The sequence below is a fragment of the Hippopotamus amphibius genome, chromosome 4 (genome assembly GCF_030028045.1).
Source record: "Hippopotamus amphibius kiboko isolate mHipAmp2 chromosome 4, mHipAmp2.hap2, whole genome shotgun sequence".
NCBI classification, from domain to species: domain Eukaryota; kingdom Metazoa; phylum Chordata; class Mammalia; order Artiodactyla; family Hippopotamidae; genus Hippopotamus; species Hippopotamus amphibius.
Window position 1 is genome coordinate 187,335,570 of NC_080189.1, and position 18,073 is coordinate 187,353,642.

The window sequence follows — 18,073 nt, forward strand, 5'->3', positions numbered from 1 at the left end:
CTGTCCCTTCTCGAGGTCTGAGGGCAGGGCCTCGGGGGAAGCGGTTTGACCGCTGCACCCCCACTGCGCGGCAAGGCGGAGGCGCAGAGCAGGGTGCCGCCGGCTGGGAGGGAGCGCTGGGCCCAGGCCGGCACTGAGGAATCCTCTGGGCTGTGTGGCAAGTCTGCTGTCTCCAGCCACCTCCACGCTTGAGGACAGGACTGCCGGCCAGCGCCCCTTCCCCGTGCTTCCCAGCTCTGACACGTTCTCCAGGGCACTCCGCTTATCAGGCCGTCCCCTGACCTCTATGTTTCAGCCTTTCTCTGTCCCTGGGGTGCAGGGACTCATGTGACCCGTGAGTAGCCCGGCCACACCCTGTGGCCGCTTGCCTCTTGGTCTCTCCTAGGGGAGGCCCTGGCCGACCACCCTCTTGCCTTCTCCTGAGGTTTCTGCCACGCCCACACCCAAACCCCGTCAGGGCCAGACCCCTCCCTGGAGCTCTGGGGCCTCTCCCGACTCACACCTTCCTCCCCTTCAGGACCCAGAGCACAGAGATGGCGCGAGTGACCACGCTGCTTTGGGGACACATGGCCCTTCTCTGCAGGCATGGCTGACACCACTGTGGGGTGGGCCCATGTGGCTGAGACGAGGCTCCACTAGGACACCCCGCTACGAGGCTGGTGGATGGCGGCCCGGCTGCTGCCCCCTGGAAGCACAGGCCTTGGTGCCGAGGCCTCGCTGCCCACGGCTCTGCCTGCCCACGGGGCGGTGATGGAGCAGGGGTGCAGAGGCCCCTCCACGTGGGCACACGGCGGCCTGAGGCCCCTCCTGCCAGTCTTCCTGCCTCCCCTGCTTTCCCCAGGTCAGGCTTCCTGCCTAGGGCCTGGTCCCCCACTCCGCCGGCTTGCCTCTTGATTCTTCACAGGTGTTTCCCACCAAATCTCTTCCATATCAGTGCCCCACTTGACCTCTCAGATGAGCTCAAGTTCAAACTGCCGCCGCCTCTCCTGGATCTTGTGACCTCCAGCTCCTCAGGCCACGCCTCCAGGGTGGCACAGCTTCCCTCTTTCTCTGGTGGGAGCCCAGGCCCTTGGCAAAGGCTCACTGCCCTTCGTGCAGCACCTGTGACGTCCTGGCGCTGTGCTGGGTGTTCTCCATCTGACACCTCAAGTCTTTGCACAAACCCCGGTGTTACAGCTGAGCTCAGAGGGGGTCACATCTTGCCCAAGGCTACCGAGGGGCTTGGCCAGCAGCCCAGCCCCTCGGGGATGCAGCCCTTGTGGGGTTTTGGTGACAGCTCTCCCTTGGGCTCCCCTGGCCTCCAGCAGCAGCCTTCAGCTCCCCCAGGACCTCTGGGACCAACTTCTCATGTTAAATCCTGCCATTTGAAATCCCCGCGGTGTGCTTTTCTGGTGGAGCTGGACTGAGTCAGGGAGGGCTTTGCCGGGTGGGCCACAGGGAGGTTCAGAAGAAGGAACTGCAGCAGGTTCCAGGGCACTGGGGAGAGGGGCGGGCTGGGGGCTGGCCCAGAGAGGTCCATGCTGTGTTGTGGGAGAGCGGGCAGAGGTGGAGCCGTGTGCACCCCAGCTGGGCTGGCGGGGTGAGGGCAGAGGCGCTGTGGCTCTGGGGCCAGCTGTGTCTCCCATCCCCTTCCAGACCCCGCTCAGCTGTGGATGAGCAGGTGACCGAGGCCCAGCCAGAGTGCTGCCCTGGGCTGACCGACGGGGCCTGGTGAATGGGCAGCCTTGGAGCAGAGGGCACAATGCAGGAGGAGGCCTGTTGTGGCCCCAAGGGGACAGCCTGCCCGCGATGGGCAGGACTGCGTGGTACAGCCCAGCGGAAGGAGGGTCGGGAGGCCTGGCCCAGGTGGGGAAGCGCCGGGGGCCCTGCTTCTCTCAGTCCCCTGCCAGGCCACAGTCCTGCTTCCCAGTCTGGAGTCCCAGAGGGCTCCTCCTCCTTCTGCAGGGAGGCAGTGGGAGCTGGGTTTCCACCCTCTGGAACTTGAGGCCTGCCTGAGGCTGTTCTTGACCTCTTCAAGCCTCTCACCCCTGCCAGGGATCAGAGGAAGAGCACAGACCTGGGAGGGGCACCCCTTTGCCAGAGGGTCTTCCTCCTCCTTCCCCTGCCCCTCCCCCAGCTCTACAGGATCTGATCTCAGGAGCCCAGCCGCCACCAAGTTTTCCCCAGGGGGGGACATTCTGGCTCATCCACCCACCCTGCAGATGGGCAGACTAAGACCCACAGGAAAGGGCTGAGCTGAGCCCAGCTTCGTCGCCTGTTTCGGCTCGGAGCCTCCGGCCCTGAGCCCAGGGCGGCCGCGGGCAGGTGGCCGTCGCCTCTGACCCCGGGCCGGGACGGCCTCTGCGTCTGGGCCTCGGCTCGGAGTGTTTCCTGCCCGCCCGCCCCAGCCCAGCCCAGCCCCGCAGGAAGTGGCCGCCTCCTGAACAAAGGGGCCGGCGGACAATGGCCATTGAATTGGGCCGGGGCGCTCGCGCACGGACAGGCCACCAGCTGCCCGCGCTGATAAGACGGCTCCGCCGGCCTGACCCGCTCGGGGCTCCGCGACGCGAGCGCAGGGATGGCGCGGCCCCGCCCCGCGAGCTGGGGGCCAATGGGGAGCTGGCGCGCTCCGCCGGCCGCTCGGGGGCCAATCCGGGAGCTCACCGGGGAGCGGCCCCGCCCCTCTAAGCGGCCCTGGCCCCGCCCCCGGCCCGGCTAGGCGCGCGCGCAGGCCGGACCCTGCGCGGGCCCGCGAAGCCACGCTTTGGACAGAGCGTCCCCCTCCGAAGGCGTCAGAGGTCGGCGCTTCACCGCGGTTCCTTCGCCTGCTTGGGTGGAGCAGTCCGGGAGGGCGGCCCGGCCGGCTGTCCCCGCAGCCCCGGCTCTCTGCGAGGGTCGCGGGCAGCTCGCTGTGCTCCGGGGGGCAGGCTGGTCCTCACGCCTGCCTGGGGCACATGGCGAACATGGTCAGCTCCGCGTGCGGAGGCCCGGCGCTGAGAGCCAGCTCCAAAAGAGGAGCCGCGGAGCTGAGGTCGGGAGCCAGCCCTGTGCTGACTCTGGAGGTCCCAGGGGCACCCAGGCCATCGCACCCCCACCCCACCCCCACCCCGGTCCCGGAGGCTTGGCGAGGGGCCAGGCACAGGCTGTAGTCAGGGAATGTGGCAGGGGCTGTGTACGTCCAGGAAAGGGGTCACAGCATCTTCCAGAGAAGCCCAGTAACCTGCAGGGGGAGGAGGGGGGCTGAGAGGGGCAAGACCAGAGCTTTGGGAAAATGAGACAGGCTCTTTCTTCTTGGCAGGATGAGGCGGCCCACTTCTGAGCCGGGCAGACCCACAGCAGCCTCCTGTTCCGTCTGCCAGCCGACAGCCCTGCCATCACCTTCACCAGCCTCTGCGCGAGCCCGGCCCTCGACAAGCGCCTGGCCTGGTGGGAGCCTTCCCCAGGACAGGGACAGTGCAGGGTGGGCAAAGTCGAGGCAGAGGGACACGCGCAGGCTGCAGGGCCCGGGAGAGGGCTCTGGCCCAGCCGTCGGAAGGTGATCATGGCCCAGCCTGGGTGGCGGCCGTGGCGAGCACTGCCTGGCTGACGGTGGCGGCCCTGCTGGAGGGCTGGCAGGTTGTGGCCACGGGCACGGCAGCGTTGCAGCGTGCTGGGGCTGCGGTCACGCGGGGGCCGGGGGGGGTGCTGTAGGACAGCCCACGTGGCTCCGGGTGCCTCGGCGAGGCCGCCCAGACTGCCACTCCTTGGCCCGGGGTCATGCCCTCCAAGGAGGCAGGTGCCCCCACCAGCTCCTCCCTACCCTCCCTCATGCTGTGAGCACGCCATCTCCTGAGTAACCTAGGTGACCGTGACCCCTCAGTGGCCTGGACAAGTGCACACACCTGACCTTCAGGTGGATGTAGTCTGACCCTCAAGTGGACACAGCCTGACCCTCTGACCCACAGCCTGACTCACGCCAACCTCGGCCCCCCTCCCGCCCCGTCCTAGCCCTGGCTGTGCCCTCACCCTGCAGCTGCCCTTCCTGCCAGCGGCCACGTGGGACTCCGCGTGCCCACCATGGTGTCCCCTGCTACGGTCTCCGCCAGCACGGCCAGGTGGTCATGGGTCACACTCACGTTGCTTTGTGCGCCACCCAGGCCGGGCCACAGACTCCCGGGCCTGCACGAGCAGATACCCGCCCGGCCACACCCAGCACCAGGCCCTGCTGCTCTGGCTGCAGGAAGTGGGAGGCCCGGCAGCTTCTGACTCCCGCCCTTGATCAGCCCACGGCGCTTCCTGCGGCCAGCACAGCCGGGGCCCCGTGGCGCCGGGACACCAGGGTGGCAGTGACTCACCGAGAGCCTGGCCCGGGGACACCCTGGCCGGCGCCCCCTGCCTCCTGCGAACTCCTGCCCTCACCCCGGCCCACACCTGGCCGGCAGGGCCACTCTGAGCCCCTATTCTCCGTCCTCCCATCGTTCTCCACGCGCCGGCATCTTCCCCATCGTTCGGCCCGTCCCTCCCCCACCCCCGCCCAGCAGGGCTGAGGCACCCCGCCTCTTTGTGCCACCCCAGTCGCGAGTGCCCAGAGCCAGTAGGGTGGGCGGCCAGGGCTGCAGGGCCCGCCAGGGCCGAGCACACACTCCTTGCTCTGCCCACCTCTGCGGCCACAAGCTTGCTCCCTATCCATGGGCTCTGTGTCGCCCAACTCTGCCGGGACCACCACACCACAAACTCTGGGGACCCACCCTGACCCCTCCCCGCCTCAGCTCTCACCGCCTCTCCCCACGCCCTGTCACCCAACCCCAGGTTGGCAGCCCACCTACCTCCTCTGTGCCCCGTCATGGCCTGACCAGCTCCTCCTCCTTCTGGTCTCAGCGTGGACCCCTCTTCCTCCAGGAAGCCTCCCTGGCCTAACCCCTACACCCCTCCAACCACGGGGCCTCCCAAGGGATGTCTGCACTCCATGGAACGTGTCTCTGAGCTTTAAGGGACCCTCAGAAGGAACCCAGAGTCGGCCGCTCACTGACGGAACCCACCTCCCACCCTCACCCCAATGCGCCCCTTGCCCAGCGCGGCTGGTGACAGTGCCTGGGTCAGCGAGGGACCTGAAGTGGGGGACGGGGCAGAGGGGGGCCTTGCATGCTATCCACAGGCTGGTGGGCTCCAGATTTCCACTCGTTGCGCGGCCTCTGCGTCACTCCAGGCTCTCTGGTCCGCTGCCCGCACACCCAGCAGGCCCCAGCCCCCAGCGACAGCCACAGCCTCCCGTGCAGACCCTGCTGCACTCCCCACCCCTCCGATGGCCCTGGGGCCTCTGCCCCACGGTCTGCGCACCCTCTCTCCCCTGCCTGCTGTACTTCCCCACAGCGTGGAGGCTGCTCCCTCCCGGCCATGTCCCTGTCCCCACGGCCGACCTCAGAACCTCAGAGCTCTGCCATGAGGTTTTGCCAAGGCCTGCTGAGTACGTAAACCCATGAACCAATGAATGGGAAATACGTGCTTTCTGCAGTCCTGCGCGTGGTTGGAAGGAGCACCCTGGTAAGGGCATTTGGTGGGGAGGGAAAGCCAGAGGTGGTGGGACCTCAGGGAGCGGGGACGGGCACAGGGATGGAAACTGGCATCTCCAGTGCCCATCACTGACGCGACGGGGCGCCTGCAGGTGCCGACCCCAGCGTGCCCACCTCCCTCTGCAGTCAGGCTCTGCCCGCACAGCACAGGTCCTGCCAGCTTGGCCCTCGCTGACCCAAGCCCTCCCACCCAAGGGACGCCCCCCCAGCTCCAGCCCAGCTCCACACTGCTGCTGGGGCTGGGGGCAGGGGCCACGGTGGCCACCCCCCTGCGAAGCACCGGGCGGTCGTTTTCCCAGGCCCCACCAAGGCGGGCACCTGGCAGACAATGTCCTTATTCACTGTGACCTCCAGATGGGGGGACGCGATTACTCAATCCAGTCAGTGTGAAGGCCCCTCATCACCAAGGGGAGGACAGTCCCCACGCTGCCTGGCGGAGTGGCGTAGCCTCTGGCCAGCCAGGGCCTCCCGGGCTCCAGCTGAGCCTGCGTGGCCTCAGCGGTTTGCTCCCCGCCCGCCGTGAGCCGCCCAGCCCCTGCTCCGCCACACCCCCGTGGGGCCGCCCCAGGAGGTGCCCCTGTCACTTCCCCGGGCCTGGCCGGGGTTGACCCTGGACCAGGGTCAAGGCTGTGATGAGGGCTGGGGTAAGGACTGAGGTCAAGGTCAGGTCCCACCAACCCGGGGACCCCTGCCCTCACAGCGCCCATTGTGTGGCGACAATGGCTTCCTGAGCCAGGTTCCCCTCCGACAGGAAAGCCACAGAGCCTCCACTTTGCCACCGCCCACAGCCCCTGGGAAGGGCCTGGGTGGCCAGCACCTGAGGCCCGCAGCCTTGCAGCCGGTCCCTCGGCCCCACGCCTTGCCAGCCCGGCCAGGGCCCGGGCCTCCCCAGGGACCGGCCAACCCCCCGAGCACGTAGGCACAGGGCGGCAGACGGGCACTGCCCCGTCAGGGAGGCTGCCGGCCGGACGCAGACGCCACGGCGGGCCCGACTCAGGGTCCCCTCCCCTCCCCTCAGCCACTAGCCGGCCCCTCTCCGTGTCCCCCCCGGGGCCAGCGTGCGCGTGCGGCGTGGCTGCGTGTCCTGCTGACGTGGCAGCTTGGGGCTTGGGAGGGTGTCAGCAGGACACCTGGGCTGGGGCTGGGGGCCCAGACGCCAAGGCCGTGGAGGGCGTCAGGCCCCTTGCAGGACAGGGGACAGGCAGAGGGCCTGCCCCGGGGGCCGAGCGCCCTGCCCCGGCCCCGCCCGGCCCGGCCCGGCCTCCCCACCAAGCCCAGCTGGTCCTGGGGCGCCCCCTGCTGCCCGGGGTGCGGCTGCGGAACGGGGGCAGCCTGGACAGCGGGGGAGCAGCCGAGGCGTCCAGCCGGCCCCCGGCTCTGGGAGCTTGGCTGGTCCGCCGGGCACTGTGGCCGCGGTTGGAGGGGTGGCCAGAGCCCGGGCAGCGGGGGCCCGGGGTGACGGTCAGGCCCCAGGCTGCTTGCTCTCTGCCCTGGTCTTCACTGTCTCGCTGGGCGGGGGGGTCCTCAGTCCCAGGAAGGGAACTGGGTGGGCGCGTGCAGAGAGGAGGGCAGCACCAGAGGGGGGTCTCGTGGGCAGTGCAGTCCTGGGCCCAGCGGCACCGGCCCCACGGTGACTGGACAGCGTCAGAGAACAGAAATTCTGACCTGAGCCCCACGGCGTCAAGGGCAGCCTTTATGATTCAGGGAACGGCGCGACCTTGGGATGCGGGGCTGGGGCCTGGAAGCGGGAGGCCCGGCAGGGACTGGCCCGGGCAGTCTGAGGGCAGCCGTGCAGTGGTGGCCGTGAGGCAGCCAGGCCCTGACTCAGCTGCTGCTGGGTGGGAGCGGGACCCCGGCGCCTCCGGACGTGGTCACGGTCACACTGGGGCACCTGCGGGCACAGATCCCTGCGTACCCCACTACCCCCTTGGGGGGTCCGTGAGTTGGTCCCACCGTGACCCCGGGAGCTGTGCTCTCAGCACACCTGCTGCAACAATCTGCAGGGCGACCCCCCAGCCTTGCCGGGGGCCAAGGGCGCGTCTGTAGTGCCCCTGGGGCCCCCTCAGCGCAGGAGTGGGCAGCTGGCCCAGACCCAGGCCAGGGACCAGAGCCCCCCACTCCCAACCCCAGACCTGCCAGCCCACAGGCCCAGCCCACGATCCACCAGTGTTCCAGCCTACCGAGCAGCAGACGGAGAGGCAGGGTGTAGCGGAAGCAAAAGGACGGAGGGGAAGAGCAAGGGGTGAACGGGACGACAGAGCATTGGCCCCAGGACGGCGAGACGGAGGGTGGTGTGGCCTGGAACCTGCCGCAGTACAGAGCTGGTGGCAACAGCACTGATGGGGCTGCCGGTGGGAAGGGCACAGGCGGGGCTCAGGCTGGGCTCCGTGAGGTGGAAGTGTCAGTGGATCTTTGTTCTCAGGGCTGCCCAGCACCTGCCCCTCCCTCAGAGAGGCCCTCCCCCTGCCCACAGGTGGCCTTGGTGGCAGTGGGTGGCCACCGGCCCTGCTGTCTGCCTGGAGGCCAGGCCAATCCAGAATCCACTGTGGGGCCGCACGAGGGCACATGGGGGAGCAGCTGGGAGGAGGGCACGCACGGCCTAGAAGTGACCAGCAGCAGGACACAGGGCAGGACAGGGCTGAGGCTGCCTCCTCGAGCGACTGCACAGACGCCACCCATGGCAGATGATCTGCGGGAGGTGGAAGCGGCGTGGCGCCTCCCTCCATCTGCCTGACCCCTGAGCCCCACCCCGACCCCAGGGTTCCCACCACCAGTTCAGGGCACCAGGAACCAGGAGGCCAAGGCTCCGGCCAGGGCGGCGCAGAGCAGGCTGGTTCAGGACGCAGCCCACTGCCACCTGGGGGCCCTGGGGGACTCAGGCCTGCCCCCACTCTTGCAGGGGCCTGAGGCAGTGAGTGGCACGTTGCCAGGGCCCCCCAGCGCTGCCACGTTACTCGTGGTCCCAGCTCTGTGGCTCAGAGAGGGGCGGGTACGGGCACAAGGCCACACCACGGTGTGGAAGGGGTGACCAGCAGGTGCTGCGTCCCCTGGGGGGAGCAAGCGGGCCTGTCGCAGGTGCCCCGCAGGGACAGGCACCACCAGGCCCACAGGCACCTGAGCTCGGCCACCACTGGGGTGTGGACCTGGGTCCCTTCAGAGCCCAGCAGCCGGCACCCTGACAGGTGGTCCACAGTCGTGGACAGAGGTGTGCGTGATGCGTGTACGCAGATGTGCGCAGACACGCACGTGTGCTGCACGCGAGTGCCCGTGCGGACAGGGGCGCATCTGCGGTCGTGGCGGCACCGTGCACTGGCCCGTCCCCCAGGGCGCTGGTGAAGGTGAGCCTGATCGGGGGAGCACAGGGGGAGGGGGAGGCGCGGGAGCAGGAAGGGGTGGGGCCCCCCATGTGAAGGAGCCAGTGCAGCATGCTGGAGGGCAGGCACAGGGGTCTGGGGGGCCTCGGACTTCACCCTGGAGAACGGGGCAGGGGCACACGTGGGTGCACACGGGCTCGGGTGCAAGCGCCTGTCCCTGGTCGGCCACAGCGTGGCACGTGGCCCCGCCCGGCACCTGGCAGGGCTGGCAGGCCCGGGGCCCCGGGGAGCTGGGCCCAGGTGTGGGGAGCAGGCCGCGCCCTCCCCGCTGCTCCCCCCGCTGTGTGCCGTGGCCACCGGCCAGCCGCGTGACCTTCTCAGGAGTGAGCCTGCGCTCCCGGGCCGGGCCCCACGGAGAGCCCTGCTGACGTCAGACGTGGGTACAGCTGGGCCCCGGCACTCTGAGCCCACGTCCCCAGTGAGGTGGTGGCCGGCAGGACGGGGAGGCCACCCCCCAGCTAGGTGACCGTGCGTGCTGTCATCAAGCTCCTGCTCCTCTCTGGCCTCACCCGAGGAACTGGGATGCACCCCACCCCCACTCCCGTCACGACCCACAGGGCGTTGCGTCCACACCAGTGGCCTTCAGCCGGGGGTGAGCCGTTCCTCCAGCTCCCAGGGAAAGCCCTGAGCCCCGGTGGGGAGCGCAGCCCCTCCCGCAGGGCACGCCGAGGGGCCTCAGGCAGCAGCAGGGAAGGAGAGACCAGGAGGGAAAAGCAGATGCCTCAGAACGGCCCCCTGCCAGATGCACCCCTGGGGGTGCCCCCCGGCCTGGGCCTGATCACTGTCGCCACTCCTGGGGACACCCGCTGGCAACAGGAACCTCAGGGACCCTGACGGACAGGCGTCAGAGTTTCCCGAGGGCCCAGCTCTGCTCACTAAGGAGCATGGGGGGGCCGCCAGGATCCCTCTCCCCAGCCCGGTACCCAGGACTCCCCAGGGTCCCCCAGGCCTTCGCAGTGCCCACTCCTGCCACCCACCCGGCAGGGCCGCAGGTGCGGGGGTGGGAAGAGCGGCCACGCTGACATCCTGTCCCTGGAGATCCTGGGAGGGAGCTGCAGCCCGCGTGGAGGCGCTCCGCCTGGGAGAGGGCCCCTGCCTCAGGCAGACACCCAGGCTGCGTGAGTCCTGGGGGTCCTGTCTCCTGGATGGAAAGGCGGCACGCAGACGCAGGATGGAGCTGCACGTGGGCCCGCATGCCCCCTCGGGCTGGCACGGGCAGTGGTGACCTGCACACGGGGCGCAGAGAGACACCACCCGCCGCCCTGGGGCCTGACGCAGGCTCCTCCAGACGCCACAGCGGGTCACCACCGCCCGCCCCCAGACCGCCCCTTCCAGCAGCCCCCGGCTCGCAGGCTTCCTTCCCCCCTCGAAAGCCCCTCCTCCTGTGCCCACGGGCAGATGAGGCACAGCTGGGGAGCCAATCTCACCTCACCTCTGGGCCTTCCCTTCTGCCAGCCACCCCGGGCGCTCTGTTCCTTCCCTTCCCTCCGGGCCTCAGCAGCCTCTCCTCTGCACTCGAACACCCACCCGAGGACCTGACCCTCCCCTTACAGGGCTGTGCAGCACGGCCCTCCCCTGCGGAGGGAAGCTCTTGGGCGGGGATGCCTGCAGGACGGTGCCCTCCCACCCAGCCTCCCACGCCTCCACCCAGAGCCTCCTCTTCCCAGCCTCCGGGTGGAAGCGTCCAGCCAGGACTCGAGAAGCAGCCTCGCATGGCCAGGTGCTGAGAAAGCCATTCCTCCCGCCTCCACAGCTGCAGGTCCTCCTCCACCTGGAGGCTCCCTGAGCGCCCACCCCCCTGCCCTGGTCACCTCTGGTCTGGCCCACTGTCTGCTCCCCACACAGTGCAATGAGCCCCCAGCCCATGAGGCCCTTCTAAGAGCAGGTGCAGCCAAGCAAGCCCCCCCAGCTCACGAGGGGCCCAGGACCAGGATGGCCCACACCTGGGACCCATGGCATAGGGACTTCCTTTGAGGGTGGATGTGTCACTGATGAAGCCAGAACAGATGGTTCCCCCTCTGACGAGGCCAGGAGCACGGAGCTCAGAGGGGACGTCGCCCTCTGCAACCTCACCCCTCCAGGGAGCCAGACAGAGAATCACAGACCACAGACTCAGTAGGTTTCTGCTCAAGGAACGATCTCTGTTGCACCAAAGCAACCCTCCACTCCAGCCTTCCAGGAGCCCTGGGTGCGGGCTGGCTCCAGAGTACAGGCCAAGGGGTACAGCCGAGAGCCTTAAAATGCCTCCCCTGCAAACGCGGGTGCACACCGGGAGGCTGCTCTCCGGGACGCGTGCTCTTGGAGGGGTCTGCCCACCCCAGGGGCGGGGGGCTGGGCCCCGGGAAGGCAGTGTGGCATGGCTCTGCCATCGCGAGGGGTGGTGGCCAAGGCTGGGGGGCACCTCCAGGGCAGCGATGCGCGAGCACAGCCGCGTGGTCCCCGGGCTCACAGCGAGGGGCCCGGCCTGGGCGGTTCTGGGCGGCAGGAACGACCTGGAGCAGGGCTGCCAAGCTCGAGGATCCTCTGCCAGCCACGCCCCCGTGGGCAGCGAGCCGGACTGCAGCTGGGACAGGAAGCACCTGTGGCTCTCACCCATGCCAGCCGCACGGGCTGCCCAGCGCCGCTGTGCACGCGTCTGCTGAGTGATGCCGGCTGGCCGGCTGGCCGAGCGGCCTCTGGGCTCCTGCGTGCAGATCCACAGGGGCCCCAGGACCCAGGCAGCAGCAGGGAGGCACGAGGGCCTGGCTGAGGACACACGACCTGCTCCGGAACAGCTGGGCACAAAGTGCTCCCCGGACACGGCAAGAAGGTGAGGGGCACAGGAAACTGGTTCCGCGTGGGCAGAGGGTCCGGGAGCCCGCCCAGCCCTCCGCTCGCTTGGACAAGCGGCTGGCCCTCCCTGTGCCTCAGTTTCCCTCCACGGGACACGACAGTGCTGCCCGCAAGGGTCCCTAGGCCGTGAGACCCACCTCTGACCAGACACAGACACCTGGTCCGGCCCCGCCTGCTGGGCACAAGCACCGCTTATGTTGCTCACAACATGGTCCCAACGGCCAGGGGCACGGAGATGAGCGGCAGGAGAGGCAGGGCGGCGCCCACCTTATCGCCCCATCTCGGCTCGCACGCCCGCGGGCGGGCCCCTCAGGAGGCAGCGCCGGCAGCGCCACGCCTCAGCAGCCATCCTCATCGTCACCGTCACAGCCGTAATCTGCGGAGCACAAGAGCGTCACGGACTCCGCGCAGCGCCGCGTGGTCGAGCAGCCTGGGCCCCACACGTGTCCCCGCCCGCCCGGGGAGCGCGCCCCAGGCCATGGCCGCCCCCTCGGGGCTCCAGCACCAGCCCCGCAGGCCTCGGCCGCACGGGCCCCACCACCCCCCACGGGGACGGCCGCGGGGGCCGCGTGCCCTCTGCAGGCCGCGGCGGCCGGGCTCCCACGTGCGGTCGGGGGTCTGTGCCTCCCCCAGAGGCCGCTCACCGCTGCCGCCCACCATCTGCAGGGCGCTGACGCAGGGCTCCCCGTCCTCTTCGTCGGCATCCTCCTCATCGGCGTCCTCCTCCGGGTGGTACGACACCGGCCCGCTCTCCACCACGACCGCCGTGGGCCTGACGGGCTCGGCTCCCAGGGAGGGGGCACTCGGGAGCACGGCCTGCGGGCGAGGGGGTGAGCTGGGGACAGAGCATGGCTCCTCGGCCAGCACAGGGCGGGCAGGGCGGGCACGCGCCCCACCCTCCGAGCGTGGTCGGTGAGGACACCTGACCCCCGGGCCTGTCCCTGCAGCTGCCCTGGGACCCCACAGGGGCCCTGCTTCCCTCTTCTCCCTTTTGTTTCCAGGCCAGACCAGGACCCCAAGAGCAAGAAAGGAAGACCCCCGAAGCCCAAGACAAGGGGAGAGAGAAGGCCGCTGACCAGGCCGGACCCGGCGCCCAGGGCCTGACTTCCCCCACGGAGGATGGCAACGGCTGCCGGCTGGCACACACAGGTGGGCTCGGGCCTCAGGCCCCCCCTCCACCTGGGCCGGGACGGCCAGAGCGGCGGCGCTGCCCACAGACACGGTGCCCGGTGCGCGCTGCTTCCCAGGGACCCCCGTGCCCCGGCGGTGTCCACACAACGCACCTCCCCCACGGCCACCTTCTTCGCCGGCTGCGTCGACACCATCGGCCTCAGCCTGGAAGAGAGCACAGCAGGGGGGCCTCAGCCCGGCCGCACCGTCGGCCGGGAGGACACGGGCTCCGCGAGGCCCGCTCTCCAACGGCGACGTCTGGCCAGACGGGGGCCGTCCTCTCGATGTCCACCTGACAGACACGGCACGGCCACGGTTCCTCCCCGGGGCCTGGGTGAGCACTGCTCCCACAGACAGGGCCGGGCCGGGTCAGGGTGCTAGGAGTTGGGGGGGGGCGGTATGCAGGAGAAGCTGGAAATCTGGGGTTTTGTATGAAAGCTTCTTTTTAAATGTCCGGAGCAAACTCAACCTTTGCTGAAGCCACGACCCAGGCTAACAGAAGATCTCCCTGGGCAGAAACCCTGTGTACTCGTCAATAGTTGATGAGAAGGAAAGAACCAGAATCACACTGCCTACCACCGAGGCACTGCAGGCCGCCCGCCCCGCTGTTTCTGAAGCAGTTCTGGGCCGTCTGCTCCCTGCTCCCCCCACACCTCCAGAACACACGAGGGCTGCAGGCCACAGCTGCCGGGGAGACCCCCGTCCAGTCCTCCCCCGGGCCCATCCGGAGTCCTCCCTGCTGCTGGATCCGGGGAGGGGAGGGGGAGGGGGAGGGGGAGGGGAGGGAGCCTGCCCCGCCCTCCCAGCCTGGGCGCCCTGGTTGCGCCCGCACCCCCTTCTGCTAACAGCACCGCTTCCACTGGGCTTGTTCTTCCTCCCTCGGGCCCTTCAGACACAAAACTCAAGGCTTTTCTACACAAGATGCAGTGCAAGGGGCGGGGGGTGCACCGCAGGACCCCCAGGATGCTGCCCACCCACCCGAGGGGAACGCCCCCCGCTGCCCGGCCCCGGGAGCCATCCGCACCCAGGGACGCCCTGCTGCCCTGGGGAGGGTCGCCCGAGAGGGGACAGAGCCCAGGCTGCCGCCGCGTCCCCTGGCGCACGGCTTGAAGGAAGACCTGCCGGGAGGGACTCAAGGGATCGGGCCGCACACACCGTCACCCCAGCCGCACACGGCCCGCTACCCCGGGCCCCTCCGGCCGTCCGGCCCGGCCCCGCGGCGACACGCCCACGAACGCTGGGCACACGCAGGACGGATGCCGTCACAGCCTCCGACGGCGGGCCCTGACGACGGGGGGTCTGGCCTGCCAGGCCGTGGACAGCCCGCCCCGGGGGCGGCGCCTCCGCAGCGGCGGCTCAGGGCGCTCACGGGAGGCCCTCACCCTACGGGGTCCCGGGCCGGCAGCCGGGAGGGGAGGCGGCGGGAGCAAACGCACGGCTGCACCCAAGCTCAGAGGAAGCCCCCCCCACACCGCGCAGGAACGGCTGTCCCGGTCCCCGCCTGTCACCTGAGGGAACGTGCCTGGCAGAGGAACCCAGGCTCCCCAGAACCCAGGAGGTGGGAGCTGGCGGCGTGCTACCCACCAACTAAGGGCCAGCCCGGCTGGGAGGGTGCGGTCAGTGGCCAGGGTGAGAAGGGCTCCCTGCATAAGAGCCGGCGGGAGACGGGTCTGGGTCTCGGGCCCTCCTCTCAAAGCGCACCCGGCAGCCGTCCACACAGGGCCCCGTGGGAGCCAGGCCACCGGCCGCGCCTCTCAGGAGGGTCTGCAAACACCTGGAGACACGCTCCTCCCCACGGCCCCAGCCAGCCCCACAGGGCCACCGCCCCACTGCTCCCGCACACCCACCGTGGGCGCCAGCTGGCAAACCGCTCCCTGCCGGGACGCGAACCCCACGCCTGCGTGCGGACAGCTGGACGGCAAGACGGGGCTCGGCCATCACGCGTCCCGCTGACACACACAGGCTGAGCCTGGGCTCTGGGAGCACAGCCCGCCCGCCCCTGCGCAGCGTGAGGGCAGCAGGGGATGCTGAGCGGGGGCGACACGCACCCCCGCCAAAGAGCATGCGGGACAGGACGAGGCTGCTGCCACGACCGGGAGTGCACGCGGCGGCCACAACTCATCCATGGGACGAGACGGAGATGGCGGTGGGAGTGCTTCCCCGGCCCCGGGCGGGGGGGGCGACCGTCCCGCGCTGCCCGCACGCGTGCCTGTCGTCAGAGGGGAGCACGGGCACACCGCGCAGGACCGGCTGCCTGGACAGTGACAGGCTGTCCTGGGCACCTGGGGGCTTGAGGAACAAGGGAGCAGAGCCACCAAGCTACAGAAAAAGCATCTCAAACACCATGAAAAACGATTCCTCCCACTTTAGGAAAGAAAGATGTAAATTAGAACGTCTTTACGTCTCAGATGACTCGTGACGAGAAAATGGCAGCAGTGAGGGGAGGGGACGGGGTGGTGGGCGTGCAGCCCCACAGCACCGGGGGCCAGGCTGGGGCTCTCGGCCTGGGGGCGGGGAACGCAGAGCTGCCTGCACGCGTCTCTGCAGGGTGGCGGCCCCAGCACTCCCCATCGGCAGGGCCCGCGCCTCCACCCGACCCCACCTGCTCCCATCAGCGCTTTGCTCTCCGTCCACAGAGAGAGCAGGGGGACGGGGCTGGGGCACGGGCGGGCCGTGCACAGAGCGCGGTGGGGCCCCTCGCGGGAGAACGGACCCCTGGGGTAGAGAGTGGGCCCAGCCCACCTGCGTCTCCACACAGAACAGACCCTGATGCCACAGAACCACCTCCAGGGCTGAAGTCCTGCTCAGCTCTCGGCCAGGGCAGCGGGGGCCACGCCGGACCCCCGCGCGGGCTCCCAGCACACGCGTGGTGAACGCCCCCAGCCCCCGCCTGCCCACCCCCCGGCCCGCCCGGCACCGTACCTCTTCCCCAGGCTGGCGGCGGGGTCAGCCCTGCCCCTCCGGGCAGGTGCCTTCCGCCGAGACAGCTTAACGGTGCCGGCCTTGTCCTGCGGCTGGGCGCCCTCCCCGAGCGGGCGGCCTGTGCCCGCGCCCGCGCCCGCGCCATCGAGGCCGCGCAACACGCTGTAGTTGATCTTGCTGGAGATCCTCTTCTGCTCCAGCATCTTCTCGATGGCCTCCCCGGCCGTGCTGGCCTGGATGGGCTCCCGGCGCTTGCAAGACTTCTTGGGCTCGACGGAAACACAGAAGTCACGCTTCCTATGGCTCTCGGTCCTAGGACCCTGCCACGTGGGCGCCCCTCGGGACGTGGGAGCCAGGCCAGCCAGATGCCCGGGAAGGGGGCACAAGCAATCAGGGCCAGCGGGGGTCTCACGTCACCCCCCAGAGGGGGGGGCGCCGGGGCCCCCGGGGGCTGACCATCGGCCCACAGCCCGGCCTGAGACCCCGGCGGCGCTGGGCCCTGGGCAGGCTTTCCCAGCTCACGGGTGCGACGGGGCTGGGCAGCCGCGTGCCCGCGGGCGGCCCACAGCGCACAGGGCGGGCGGCCAGAGCCCCGAGGCCGCCGGGGAGGAGGCGCGCCCTACCTTGTGCTCCTTGTAGATGCCGAGCTCCCGCTCCTTGGCGATTCTCACTTCTTTCTCTGGAAGGCCAAGGAGCGGGGTCAGCGAAGCCAGGGCCCCAGGGCCCCGGGGCAGACGGGGCAGACGGGGCCCGGGCGGGTGCTCACCCCGCTGCTCCCGCAGGTACTCGGCATTCTCCCGCATCCACAGCTCGGCCTTCACGCGGGCTTCCGCCTCGTTCAGGATGTACTGGGGCAGAGCGCGGTGACACCCTCAGAGCTCAGCCGCCGACGTGCTCCCCTGGGTACCCGCCGCTCGGGACACAGGCCTCCGGCCCGAGGGGAGCACGTGTGCGGCCGCAGCTAACGGCTCGGTGCCCTCCACCCTCTCCAGGCCCGCCCGGGGCCGTACCCGCGAACCGGCCCTGCAGCGAGCCACACCCCCCCCCTCAGTGGCTCGCGGGTCCCCCGGGGGCACCAGCGCCAGGCCGGCCAGAGTGCAGGAACGTGGATCCCGGAGAAGGAATTCAGGGGATGGCTCGAGACGCCAACTTAAGAACACGCAGGTGGCCTCAGGCACGAGGTGACGGGTGACCAGTCAGGGGAAAGGCTTCCCACCCGCCAGAGGACAAGCACTGCCGGGCACACTGCGAAGAGCCCGTGCCAGCGACGGCAGGCCTCCAGCCTCGGGGTGTGGCGCGCTGCCCCCGGCCCGCCCCGCGAGGCCACCAAGGGCAGACGGCGCTCACCCTGTCGATCTCGAGGTCATCGATGCCGCTGAGGTCTAGCTCACCGTCGCCGGACGCGTCTTCTAGAGGGAAACGCAGCCTGTTGCTCAGGGTCAACGTCCAGTTAAATGAGCGCGCACATCACCTGGGCCGTCTCAGGGCTCGGAGCTGTGGCCAAGGGCCTCTAGAACCCGCTTCCTCCCGGCCACCAATGGGTCCCGGCCCCGCTCCTGCCAGTGCAGGGCACGGGAGCAAGGCTTACATCCCAGCGCCTCACGGAGGAAGCAGGATGCCAGCCCAGAGGAGACCCCCAGTCCTCACGCTCTCCTGCACAGGGAGCTTTTCAGATCAACAAGCCCAGGAGAGGGGGCCTTGGGGAGCCTTCTGTGACCAGGCTCAGGACACCCCCAAGACCTGTCAGCCACCACCCTCCTGCCCCAGCTGGGTCAAGAGCACAATCTGCATGGCCCCGGAAACCGGGGCTGGGCCTCCTGCCAGCTGTCCCTGGTCATCCGACGGTCCTCTGGCAAGTCCTGTGGGTGCCAGCCCACCCAGCAGGCCGTCTGGATGCTCTCCTGCCACGTCGCTGCTCTGCGGCTGATGCCCTGCGCGGCCTCCCCTGGGCACGCGGACGGACACGCCCCCATGGCCCTGTGTGGTCGGCCTCGCTCCCCTTGCTCTCTCAGCTCCAGCCAGGACGGCCTCCTTCTGCTCCAGGGTCACAGCACCCCCAGCTGCCTCAGGGCCTTTGCACATGCCCCCTGTTCAGTGCACTGTGGGACCCGCCCCAGGTCCCACTCATAGGGCAGCCCCTTTGGTGTACAACCTGCACATACCTGACAGGCTGGGTCTGTGCCACATCCCTGTTCCCTCTAGACCACCACTGCCACCAAAGCAGGCGCACAACTGCCCATAGTCACG

General features: G+C 69.7%; 1 protein-coding gene across 5 annotated transcripts in view; it reads right to left on the reverse strand.

Moving 5' to 3' along the window:
• Positions 1-11,030: 11,030 nt before the first annotated feature.
• Positions 11,031-18,073, reverse strand: part of BRF1 (BRF1 RNA polymerase III transcription initiation factor subunit) — a 73,739-nt gene continuing 66,696 nt past the window's right edge. For 4 of the 5 annotated variants that reach the window (XM_057730624.1, XM_057730621.1, XM_057730625.1 and 1 more), the window contains 7 exons: positions 17,174-17,235; positions 16,593-16,674; positions 16,450-16,505; positions 15,827-16,095; positions 13,018-13,069; positions 12,379-12,550; positions 11,031-12,110 (listed from right to left, as the gene is read on the reverse strand). In XM_057730624.1, the coding sequence (XP_057586607.1) occupies positions 12,073-12,110; positions 12,379-12,550; positions 13,018-13,069; positions 15,827-16,095; positions 16,450-16,505; positions 16,593-16,674; positions 17,174-17,235 (731 nt within the window). In that variant the 3' untranslated portion in view covers positions 11,031-12,072. The remainder of the gene's footprint in view (positions 12,111-12,378; positions 12,551-13,017; positions 13,070-15,826; positions 16,096-16,449; positions 16,506-16,592; positions 16,675-17,173; positions 17,236-18,073) is intronic. The other variant, XM_057730622.1, reaches the window with a different exon arrangement.